The sequence below is a fragment of the Anolis carolinensis genome, chromosome 2, assembly GCF_035594765.1.
Source record: "Anolis carolinensis isolate JA03-04 chromosome 2, rAnoCar3.1.pri, whole genome shotgun sequence".
Classification (NCBI taxonomy): domain Eukaryota; kingdom Metazoa; phylum Chordata; class Lepidosauria; order Squamata; family Dactyloidae; genus Anolis; species Anolis carolinensis.
Window position 1 is genome coordinate 299109945 of NC_085842.1, and position 13533 is coordinate 299123477.

At 37.8% G+C, this 13533-nt stretch overlaps 1 protein-coding gene across 2 annotated transcripts in view; it reads right to left on the bottom strand.

The window, feature by feature from the left end:
* Nucleotides 1-5273: 5273 nt before the first annotated feature.
* Nucleotides 5274-13533, bottom strand: part of parp8 (poly(ADP-ribose) polymerase family member 8) — a 256946-nt gene continuing 248686 nt past the window's right edge. For both annotated transcript variants that reach the window (XM_008102812.2, XM_003216192.4), the window contains one exon: nt 5274-12081. In XM_008102812.2, coding sequence (XP_008101019.1) covers nt 11979-12081 — 103 coding nt within the window. In that variant the 3' untranslated portion in view covers nt 5274-11978. The remainder of the gene's footprint in view (nt 12082-13533) is intronic.

Genomic DNA, 13533 nt, shown 5'->3' on the forward strand with positions numbered 1-13533 from the left:
TCATTGCTATGAGAAGAACATGAGGGCAGTGGTGAGAGCCATCCCTTATCTTTGGGCCTTTAACCTTCCAGCAAAATGACATACAACATCATTATGCTGGCCTATGTCACAAACAAGATAATAGCATGAACACAACTTTCAAAAGACACTATAAAAATGGAGGTGGCACTTTGGTCTTGTGCCAGAGACAAAATTAGTACTAGGATATAGATGTGGAAAATGGAAATGCTGTCTAGCTCTACTGAGACAGGTCAGAACCTTACATTGAGGAGCTGGAACTTTGTTTTACATACAAGAAATTACATAGTTTTTGTGGAAAGCAGCCTTGTTACTGAATTATGTTGCTCTACAACCAAAGGCACACATAGTAATATCCATTCATGAGCATCAATATGTTATGCACATGTAGTACAATATGCAGCCATAACAATGATCCAACATGCACCACTCCCCTTTTGCAACTTTGAACTGAATATGGACACTCTGCTTTGGGCAAACATTTTCAGTTGCTTCTGTAGTGAACTTACCTGTGCATAAGAAATCAACAGCATTCCAACCAGATGAAAATCATCTCAGCGAAGGTGATATTTTTCTGTTAGAATAAGCAGCCTTTGCATGCCTGTACGTTGCACAGCGACTTCATGTTTGTTTGCTTTTCCACACCCTCTCTTCACCTATATCACTGTAATCTGCAACCGTTTCCTTTTCTCTTTCACTTCTTCATTAGGCCATGCATTTCACAACAACAGTTACATTTTATATGTTTTACAGAGAAGATTTAATGTATTTATTTCCTCTGATAGATTCTATGGCAATGTGGATAAGTGTGGAACTGGCTTATGTTCTGTTTCTGTCAAGCCATTTGATTAGTCTATTAGTCTATTACTCAAAAGAAATTTATTTGGGCACGCCCAGACTGTGGAATGATGTACCAAAAAAATATGTGAGCTCTAGACATAGTCTATATTTAAATCAGACATAAAGACCTGTCTCTTTTGGCAGGCCTATTCCGATTATTGTTATATATTTAAAAGTAGTTATTAATAGGTTCAGGCATGTTCAGGCTGAGTATCCCTTATCCAAATTGCTTGGGACCTGAAGGATTTTGGATTCTTTTCAGAATTTGGAATACCTGTATTTGCATATATGTACATAATGAGAAAATATGAAAAGCATTAATGTTTTATATAACCCTAGCCTGAAGATAATTTTAACACATAATATTTTAATAATGTTGTGCATAAAAGTTTGTGTAAGACATCAGAAAACAAAAGTGTCACTATCTCAACCACGCATATGGACAATTTTGGATTTTGTGGTATTTTGGATGACAGAATTTTAGATAAGGAATACTCAGCCTGTACTGGTTATATATGATCTTTTCACACACACACACACACACACACACACACACACATATTCTGTTGTTCTTTACAGTGAATGGTGGAAGGTGGTGATGCAGTGGCCAGGAGGGTGTTTGTGCAATTTTATTTTATATTTTATTTTATTATTCAAACTTATATGCCGCCACTCCCCTAGGGCTTGGGGCGGCTTACAAGAACAGGCTAAAATCTAACAATTTAAAAACATCTTAAAAACATCTTTAAAAATTTTTAAAACATCCTAAAAGCATCTTTTAAAAACATCAATAACAGTTAAATCAATTAGAACTTGTGCGCCAACTGCACCCGTTCCTTGGGAAGCCAGATCTTGGGAAGCTCCACTGGCTGCCACTCTGTTTCTGGGCACAATTCAAAGTGCTGATTATGACCTTTAAAGCCCTAGATAGTTCAGGTTCAGGTTATTTGGCTGCTGACATCCCCTTGTATGAAGCTGTCCAGGCCTTGAGTTCTTCAGGAGAGGCCATTCTCTTTGTCTCACCTCCATCTCAAGCTTGGTTGGTGGAAACAAAAGAGTGGGTCTTCCTTCTCAGTGGCTGCCCCTTGACTGTGGAACTCCCTGCCTAGGTAAGCCAGAATGGCCCCCTCCCTGCTGTCCTTCTGGCAGCAGGCTGAAACCTTTTTATTCAGACAGGCATTTAAAGATGAAGATGTTTAAGATCTAGTCGGGGTGTGTGCTGGGGTTTTATATGCTTTTATGCTTTTAACTTGAATTGTTTTTAATATTAATTATATTTAATACTGTTTTAATATTATTAAATATATCCACCTGAATATTAGAATGAACTTCCTAAGTGTGAGAACTGTTCAGCAGTGGAACTCTCTGCACCAGTGTGGCGGAGGCTCCTTTTTGGAGGCCTCTAAACAGAGGCTGGATGGCCATCTGTTGGGGGTGCTTTGAATGTGATTTTCCTGCTTCTTGGCAGGTTGGACTGGATAGTCCACGAGGTCTTTTCCAATTCTATGTTTCTATGAATATGTGTATATTTGTATATATTAAGTTGTTTTGTAATGCTTTTAATTGTGAGCTACTTTGAGTCTCCACATGGAACAAAAAAGTGGAGTATAAACATAATAATAATAATAATAATAATAATAATAATAATAATAATAATAATAATAATTATAATAATGACTGGAGGATGGGTATGCACTTTTTAGGCTGGAGCAGAGACCATGATCTCTTTTCCTGAGCCTGTGTAGCTTATGTGATGAACCAGTCCTATCCTTTATTTTCCTGGTTACACATTCAGAAAGATTAATGGCCACTTTTATGAGCATGCTATTACTCTCCCCCTCCTAACTTTCCCCTCTTTAAATAAAACTCAGAAATAAAATTAGAGGTCATGCAGATGTGATGAGCAAGAAGCAAACTTGTTACACACAAGGTGGTTTTATATGCAGCTGGTTCATGTATAATAATTTTGAGACTACCTTGGGAGTCTAGAGCACATGGTGACAAGGAGGATTTGTCTGAATATGTCCCCTGTGTACACTGCATTGTGAGCTTAATGCAGGTCCTTCGATGTGGAAACCAGTCCTGCTTTTTTCTAAGCTTTAAATTCCTTGGGGAACAAAAGCCTAGCACTCTCTTAAACATCATTGGAATGCCAATAGGTATTTCAGCTATAAATTGCATCTGTGTGTTTCTTTTCCTGTCAAAGTTTTTTCCAGGTAAGACTGTGACAAGAACATGTAGTTGCTATAAATGTTGCGCTCCGCTAACAACAGAGCAATAGTATTTAGGAATTTCTTTACTTCAAATTATTTATTGTTCTATGGGTTGGATATACCCTGGATTCTACATCTACAGAAAGCCACTTAAACAAGGTAGTTTTTACAATTTTGGATAAGGGATACTCAACCTGTACACACTGAAAATCTTTCAATAATATAAAAATAATTCTGTTAGGCCTGCCAAAAACATTAGTATTCTGAAAAAAATTCCAAAACCCAAAACTCTTCTGATCCCAAGCATTTCAGATAAGCGACACCATCCTTTAATTGTGGATACCTGTATGGCAGGGGTTGGATTAGATGGTGCTTCTAGCCTCTTCCAATTCTAAGCTTCTATGATTTGCATTGCAAGCCAGGGAAAGGAGGAGTATTTGCCTCCCTGAACTTCAAGCAGGTATTCCTGTGGAATCCTACCTTCCAACAGAACTCTAATAAGATCTTGACCCCAGGAAGACCAAATCTGGTATTTTCCCTGGTTCCCCATGTAAGTAAGTTACAAAGTGGGGGATACTCTCAAGATCAATCAGTGACTAGGGATGTAGGTGCCATTCAGCCACTGGAGGAAATAGCATAGTTTAAGGAAGTACTAGGCACCTCTTTGCGCAATGTATTTTAGGCCCCATCGACACTGCCATAGGATGCAATTTGAAACTGACCTTATATGGTCAGTGTAGGCTCCTATAATGCAGTTCAATGCAGTTAAACTACATTATATGACTCTCTACATTGCCAATATAAGGTGTTTCAAAACAGCATTCTATGGCAGTGTAGACAGACCTTAAAATACCTTTTCTGATGTAAATCCAAGTTACACTTGTTTAGTGGCCCAGGGTGCATCTACACTATAGTTGGATTCCTCTTTAATGGCCATGGCTCAATGTTATAGAAACATGGTAGTTGCAGTCTTAAAATCTCTTTGGATTTTGCTGCCAGAATGATCCTTCCTGACCAAACTACAAATCCCAATATTCCATAGCATTGAGCCATGGCAGTTAAAATGGTGTCAAACTGCATTATTTCTACAGTGTAGATGCACACTCAGACAATTTGACCCTGGTCTCCAGGTATCCTGGGGGCCCATCTACACTGCTATAATGAAGTTTGAAACTGCATTATATTGTCAATGTAAATGGGACCTAAGCTACATGTCTCCTTAACCTAAAATCGCTTGTGGCCAGAATTAATCTATGATGATAGGAAGAAACATGTTCTGTCTCCAGTTTTAATTAAAAAAGAGTCTCAGAAATCTGAGGGGAAAGTATTCTGGTGGATATTGAAAATGTTTTGCTGATGATAGCTCTTGACTTGTATTAGAAAAGGGCTTAAGTCAAGAGTTAGTAGATTTTTCCAGATGTAATCCCTTGAGTCTCAAGCTGCTTCTGCTTCTGACTCTGCTGGAAGTCCTATTTCCCTTGATCCCAAATCTAAGACATGCTTACCGGTATTTCTCTTGCAGTCAAATTGAAAAAACATAGAGCAATTCCAAATAGCCAGTAAAAATTCACCACTGTCTTTGGAGAAATCGCACTTTGCAGAACAATAGGGAAACCTCCAGTGATTTTTTTTTATAAAAGTGTAGTTAGAAACTACATATTTGTGTTGATATAAAGCAGAGGGTTTTCTAAGAGTTACTTTGGAATTTTGATTGAGTTCCTCTCCATTTCTATAAATTACAATCCATTTTGTATCTTTTAAAATAAAAAGCTGGTTGCATTGTAACAGACTATAAGAAGTTTCACCTTTTCTTTTTCATTACATTATTTTGCAAGGGTGACCCATTTGCATTGGGGTGCAAATGGGTTACCCTTGCAGGACAATGTAGTGGAAGAGTTCCAATATGGCAGAATGTGTTGGAAAAAATTGACATTATTTAGAAAAATGATGTGTCTCTTTACCATTGGGAAACTCTGAAACATTTTTTGTACAGAAATGAAGTGTTTTCTGTAAAGGTAACAGCAGTCCTTGTACTCTGCAAAGAAATTTTGCATGGAAGTCTCCAAATGCAGCATTTTTTCTCTCTCCCTGCTTCTACTGCAAGGAATATGGTTTGAATTTTCTACCATGGGCACAAAAATGCCTCATCCAGGCAGTAAGCCAAGCCTGGGTAAGAAATAGTATTGAGATACACAGCACATGTTGAAACAAATCCAGGATTTATTGAAAGTAAACATTTGCATTGGCTACAACATTATAATGGTTACAAAGCTGAATAAAAGAGCTTAAATAGCAATAGAAAGCAAATGCAGTAAAAAGTGAATAGAGAAAATATTTGGCCTTAGTGATCTTCTGGCAGTATTTACAGTATGTACAAATTGTTAACTATCTGTAGTAATCTGAAGGCACCATAGGCTAGAATAGCAGGCTGCAATAAGATTTTGTACACATAATTTGAGATGTGGGACTTTTGTTTGGAAAACAGGCTGCTGAATTAATAAAAACAAAGGTCTACCTTGATGGTTCAGTAAAGGAATGCTGCATTTTCATTAAATTACAGATATATATATATATATACATATTGATGTGCTGGATATTTATATATTTAAAAATCATGATAAAACCCACAAAAGAAGCCGGTAATATTCTTCTGACAGGATATGCTTCCAATCAGATATGTGTAAGATACTGTTATGTGCACTGCCTTAGAAGACTGGAAATGGTTGTAGTCAGGTGACACATGCTCATTTTATGAGAAACCAGAGCAAAGCTTCCCAAAGTAGCACAAAATGTTTCAGCACTACCTGCAGAATTCTCTGCAGGAGACGATGCTATGGATGATCCTGCTTAAAGGACCTAATTGTTATTATGTGCCTTCAAGTCATTTCCATCTTACGCTGATCTGAAGGCCAACCTATCGCGGAGTTTACTTGGCAATATTTGTTCAGAGGTTTGCTTTTGCCTTCCTCTGAGACTGAGATAGTATGACTTGCTCAATTGTCACATCTACACGGGCAAGGCGAATCAATGACATTTTTGCCTGGGGCTGCTCTAGATCCAACATATATTTGCTGAGTCAGCACATAAAAGTGATTGGACCATGTATGCAGAAGATCCAGCATGTTCCCTTGATGGACCTTCTCGTTGTCCTCATGTCACCATCACCATTCCTCCCGTCAGCCACTGGGATTGCATAGTCACCATCTTTCACGTCTTCTGTGGCCATTACTCGAATGCCCTTGTGATCAATAAGGGGGGGGGGGGGTAGAGTGACCCCCTCCCTTTTATCACATGGCTGGACACACAAGTTATGATCTCAGCAGATGTGACAAGCAATACCCAGGCTAAAGACTGGGCCTTTTCCACCTTGAATACTGTGGTGACATTTTCAGTTAGTATGTATGAGGGAACAATAGGTAAGTTCCTTATATAGCAGTCTTTCCACTTTCATAGGGGTTAGGGGGACAAACCCCCCGTGAAAGTGGAAAATGCATGAATGCCATAAAAATAAGGATTATTTCCATAACATTTCATCCTTCTGCAATGCAGGAGTCCATGACTAAAGTATCCCCAAAATATGGCAATCCATTCTCTGTTTAAAGACCTCCAAAGAATGAAAGCAATCTCTTCCTCTAACAAACAGCAATTACAGTAAAGATCCTAATGTTTTGGTGGAACTTTAGAGTAAGGCTATGAAGTGGTACAGATGTTCATGGATGCATGAGGGATGGGAGAATGAATGAGCAATGTGTTGCATTGCTTTGGAGGAAACACTGGAGAGATAGAATAAACATGTTGTGGAGCTTCATGGTGCAAAAACTTAATGAACATGGGATGGGGTGAGGTGGTTCAGGAAAAACGGCTGAACCTGTAAACACAATGATTTTTAATCTTATTCTCCTTCTTCCCAAAAATCCAACCAACCCACTCATGATTCTAAAGACAACCATAGCGAAGGACTTCAGAATGATTTCTATGAGATATTCAGACTGACTGTTCAAGACCAGACAGCTCAATTGAGATCTATACCTGTCTCCTTTCGGCAGTTACAGGAGCAAAACCAAAGCGAAACAGTAACTAATTTATACCCATTTTCTGAGTCTGGTTGCTGACTAAGAGAGAGGAGACTGTAGTTTGTCAGACTGTAGTTCACCTCTTAAGTTTGTAAATTTCTACTGAAACAATTACACTTACAAAGCAATAGATAGAAAGCAACTGATTTGGGATGAACGGCAGTGAGTATAAGAATTATGGTAGTATAACTCAGAGCATTATCTTGGAAAGCAACGACACCAAAATCTCCATTAAATTAATGTGGATAAATGGGCATATGTTACAATGTCTCAGAGTTTTATGCTGTAATTCTGTATTAATTACGTAGTTGTGCAACTACTGTAGTTATGCAGCTCCAGTGTACTTCCTGGCCCAGATGCTCCTAACACCCACTTACTGGGCAGCAGACATTGCAATCAAATGGGGTCTGTTCCCCTTTCAATTGGGAAGCAGCTGACTGATTTTCTCAATCCTTCAAGTGATCTCTGTTGTGACAAACAGAACAAGAATCCCTGCTGCAATTCCTTCTCATGTTGGAAATTGCTTGTGCATATGAAGTGGGAACATCAGTTGGCCACTTTCTAATAGAAACGAGAGCAGACCTATTGATCACAGTGCCTGTGGTGGGGTAGTTCTTAGTAAAGAAATGCCATACAGCTTTCCCTGGGAAATTTTCAGTCTAATTATATCAAGGAGTCTAGTCCAGTAAATTAGATAAATGAAGATGATAGTTATTCGTCAAGGACATCCAATTGGGAAACACATGTATAAAAAAAAAAGAGTGGTTTTCATATTGTTCCTTGGGTTCTATGAAATATTCTGGACTAATTTTAAATGTCAAAATTAATAGAGCTTCTGTCATTTATAGCAACATACAGACCACTCACAATGTCTGAATCTTGCTGTACCCCTGGTGGGATGAGTAACTATATTGATGTGCAAACTATTTTGAACAATATTGAAAATGGTACATTGATATTAACTATTCTACTATGGAACCTTTACTCCAGATTTCAAATAGCTTTCAGCCAAGCATCCAGTTAATTTATGAGGAGATTTAGACAACCACAAGATGTTTGCAATTACTCATATGATTAATGATGTTCTCATACAGAAATAAATCAGTGACACATTCTCAAGGTAATCCTTTTGTCAGTAGCCATCAATGCAAAGGACATTTCCATGTGGAAAGGCTAGCACTGTATGCATTGCAAACATGTTGGTTGAAACACTTGTAAACTTCTTCCCCTCTGGCAACATCAACCATTTATTGCAAATAAAGCTTTGGACTAGTTCACACATGAATGGCACTGATGGCTTCAACATAGATGTTCCCGTCAGGCATTTAGAAAATGTTCAATGAAAGAATGGGGATGCCCCATAGTGATTCATGTGAAAGGTGACTTTCTGTAAGGAAAAAGATGTAGTATCTCTCAAGGCTCTATGTGTGACAGTGAACAGGGAATTCACTGATATTCAACAGTGATGGAGACTGCGTAGACAGCATTTACAAACACAAGAGGCCTTCAGAAAGTTGTGCTCCAACTGCAGAGATTGGCAGAAATTCATGAGGAAAGAGTAAGGGTTAGGACAGTGCATAGTTTCTGAATGCCTACTTAGGATTTAATTGATGACTTGTATGTGTGATTGGGATTTCATACACGCAATGCCAAAAATTAAACTGATACAACCCACCATATCAAGAACAAAGCTTTTCAAGGTAATCCACTCATATTCATTTAAAAGTACAATATGAAGGAAGAGAGAAATTAAGTGATGTATATGAACATATGAACCAGGTTTGGGGTTGTGGCATGGTTGATGATGCTATTATTTCATAGCCTTCGGTAACCTCGCTTCTGCCTAGTCTTTATAATAGGGACAGAGAATATATGCTCTAAAATGCTGGTGGACTGCAATTGTTATCATTCCTCATCCAAGGCTGTGCTGGCCAGAACTAATGGAAGCTGTAGTGCATTTGATAGTTCTCTTTTTATAATAAGGGATGTCTATGTGGAAAGATATATCTGAAACCACTTCCAGACAAATACTTATCCAAGTGTCCACCACACTGAAGATGAAGCAGATAATGATAGGGTTTGGTCCTTAATCTGTTATATTAGGAATGCTTTAGTTGTCTTGATAGTTCATGGTACAGAGGGGGGGGGGGGAGCGATATAAAAATTGGAAGTGATCTACATTTTGAAAAATAATTTTTTCTCCTAAGGTTAAACAATACATGGATCCCTTTGATCTATTAAAAAAGGTATGAATAACTGTTGAAGGGTTCATGGGCCACAATGGCCCATTAGTGACTATGGAGGAATATACCTCCTCTGCTGCAAAAGAAGGTTTGGCCCCTAAATCCCCTCTAAGAGGCCTGGGAGATATTTTCACCATTTTATTTTGCCTGGGAGAGTTGATTACAAAAAACCAGGAAGTGATTTTCACATTACTTTCTATTTTTAAAAATGTATTTCCTGGAGTGAAAATAGTTCAGGTGAAAAGCATGCTGAACATGCCTTCCAAACCTCCTAGAAGTTAGTGGAGGAAATAATAGTAATATATTTTTTTAACTGGAAAAAGCTTTGGGAGACACATGCAACCAATGTTCAATACTTTGTCTTTCCCAATTTAAAATGTGAACAAGACAATTTACTCTCCCTTTTAATTTCAGAAAAATTGTGATGCAAGGGTCTAGACAGGTTAAGATCGACATCTGGGCCATCCTCTGCCCACCCCTATGGCAGACCATACTGGTAATGAGCAATCATTATGGGGTATCAGAAGAGTCAATGTGCCTGCCACTCAAAGTTTAATTATGATGAAGATCAGTAATTTGTACTAAATGTGCTTCCAGAGCATAAACCGATGTACGTTATGTAAATATCTATTCCCATGGAAGCTCCAGTCAACTGAGCACTACATGGTTCCATTTGTTCTAGTGAATGGGATTTAGTCTAGCATCTAGGCAATCACATAACCTTTAAGCAAGTTAAATTAAGCCTAGAAGGGGGAAATAATTTGAAAGGTCTCTCATGAGGAAATGTGCTATCATAAGCTTCCTGGCTAATTATCATATTGTTAATTAGATGAAATGGATTTCATTAGGGATATATTGACTTACTGATTAGGTACTAGTACATTGATATTGCTATTGACCATATTTGCTGAATTCTGGTTCTGGTAACTTGTACTTAAAAACTATTTGTTTCAGTGTTTGTTTTTCACCAGGATGAAATGATGCAGAGGTGATTTCCCTGATGATTTCATTGCTATTAGGAAACATGAATAACAATCCTGAATTGGACTGACAGTAGATGCTTGGCATATTCTAGGATTGGTCCCTTGGTATGTCATGATTTTGTGTCAATAGATCCAGCAACCTCATTTTCTAATATGACATAAGATATGCACCAGTTTTCATTTTACCAAGAAGTGCAGATAAAGTATGCTGAGAGTTGAGGTACAAGCTTTGGGTCCACTTTGCACATGGGTTGTGATTCAAGGCCTATGTGAGCAAGCCTAGTTTATACTACCTGTCTGGCAATGGATAAAAAAATGATGAATGCATCCTTCTTATAAAGTCTCTAGTTAGATTAATAAACCCTTGCATACTGTAAGAATATACATGAATAAAGGACTCAGGTATACTCTGCCGTGTATAGAGAGGATATGTTGCAACAAACTCTATAGATTTGTCAGGTGCAAAGATTAACATAAAATGGTAGATTCAAAGTATACTTACATTGTACAAAGAGAAAGGACAAGAGAAAGAAAGAGGGGAAAATAATATCATTTTCAGAAAAACAGCAATTGAACCACATTTATGATCTTCTGAAAAGACATGCACCTCTTCAGCCTCATTAATCTTGCCATATAACTCCAGAAGAAACCAAAGAAGACAGCTGGACTTTCAAAGAAAGGAAGATGCAGTGCTTCTCCTATGGTCATTTCATAATTTCACAAAGACAGCATTAATAATTCAGGTATTCATCAGACCCTTATGCACCAAACAAATGCCAGATTAGTATTCTTGAAAAATAAACACAATGCCTGCTTACTTAGTAGACTTGCCTTTAAAAGAAGGGCGGGGAGGGGGTAGAGAGAAAATACATTGGTTGAATTCCACCAGGATCTTTTCCTCCAAAAATGATACCCAAATGAATTAAAGTTGTGCAAGACCAAATTCATGCTCTTATGGGCCAGCATTGGTAAAATAATTGTTTTTATGTTGGCAAGTATGTTGGTACAACAGAAAAGTTTTCTTCCTGTAGCATTTTGGATTCTGTACATGGTTTGTACATAGCAGAATAAATATATTACAGCTAACTTTTCCATGTTACTTATTACATTTGGGATAATGGGTTTCTATAACATGTTAAAATGTGAATATTCTACTTATTGCAAAATATCCTGTACTATGTTTCCATTTTTTTTAAAAAATGAAGAAGACTGTTTCTGTTTCAGTCATCATAAATTTAAAATACAGGTATACAGTACTAAAATGGTCCAATTCAAGTCTTTAATATAAAAATATCAGCACAAAACTCCTTTTCAAATTCTGTTTATTGTGAACAACCAAAACTTTCTGTTTTACTGTCAGCTGCATGGTATCAATATACTCTTCATCTCTACAGTTGTTTGTTCACGTCCCTTTTAGGTATTTTTTTCTTCTGTGATAAGAAATGCTAAGTTAGAAAAAAAGTATTCAAAGGGTTAACTTGTTCAGAATAACAATAAATTAGTTTCCTTTTGTTTTGTTTTTTTCCTCCAAATCTTCTTCAGTTCAAAATCCAGCTTTGAGACTGAGGAAGGATCCCAAATCACATCAAGGAGAAAAGAGTGGTCCTTTTAACCAGTAGCAGTTTGATTACCAATGACCCGAAGGATCTCTTTATGAATGCTTGGCTCTTGAGTGTTTATACTTGTATCACCTACTTGGCCATCTTCATAGCTGAAAAAAAAGGTATGCAGAAGAAAAATGCTTAGTATTTTAAACCTTCCATGATATGAGAAATAGCTTGGCTACTGTATATAGTTTGCACTGGGGTGGAGAAAATAATTGTTTTTTGTTTCAGTGATGAGGCAAAAAAAAAAAACCCAGAGAAGAATGAAGTTCCTACAGCCCTGCACTATGGTGACCCTATGCACCTTCTTCTTCCCATTGCTTTCTGAAAGAAAGGGTAGAGTATAATCTAAATAAAACCTATATGCACCAGTGTTATTATTCAAGGGAGTGAAATACCATGGCACTAGTCCACACATGGGCAAAATTTGGCCCTCCAGGTGTTTTGGACTTCAACTCCCACAATACCTAATAGACTACCGGCTGTTAGGCATTGTGGGTGTTGAAATCCAAAACACTTGGAAGGATGAAGTTTTCCCATGCTTGGATTAGCCTATGGATTAGGCATTTCTTGCACCACTGATGCTGCTGGTTGAGGGAAGGCATTACAGATTAGGGCAAACACAATGACCTATGGACCTCCCTGGTTGGAAAATGAGGTGAGAAATGTGCTTGCAGAAATGCCCGTTTCCATCCATCTGAGTAACAACATGTTCCTTGTTTTGCTTTCTGCATTTCCTTGAGTTCCCAGCACACCCTTGACTTAAATGTCCAGCAATTGTCCAAGAAGATGGGAATATTATTAGGAACAAGCAACAAATCAAATGCTCCATATTTGTGACAGGACAGACAGATCTCTTTGGGAAAACTGAGCTGAATCCCTGTGGAACAGTTGCCTATAGGAGTGAGGACTACTAGTTTGCTGGGCACTGCCAGATGGTGAAGTGTTACATTGCGAACTGCTATATCCTATTGTTGAATATTTTCTAGAGAAATCATTCTATAAGGAACACCACTAACAAAGAACTTATGAGACTTAATTCCTGACCCTGCAGTCACCCATTTGAAAGGTTATGCCACAAGTTGTTACGGCCATAGTACATGGACCAATATAGTGGGGTTTTGTGTTTTCATGGTCAAATAGTCTTCTGAGGTACTCTTGCATATTGCAGTCATTTATCATCTCAGAGCAGGGGTGGGCAAAATGTGGTCCATGAACTGCATATTCTCAAATCTGCCTCATTTTTTTGTGAGGATCCAAAAGTGGATTTCTTGCATTTGGAACCTCTTCATATTTGGAGTCTACTGGGGTAAATTGTAGGGGTGATGCAGATATATGATCTGCATCTGGTTCTTGACCCCTTGTTAACAGCTTGTTTATTTTAACTTTGGTTTTAATGTGGGTTGAATAATAATAATAATAATAATAATAATAATAATAATAATAATAATAATAATAATAAAACAACTCTCTGCCCAAAGGGACTCGGGGCAGTGAGTATGCTATGTGAGTAGGTGTCAAGTATTTTGTCAAATGTTCTGATATGACTGATGTATTAA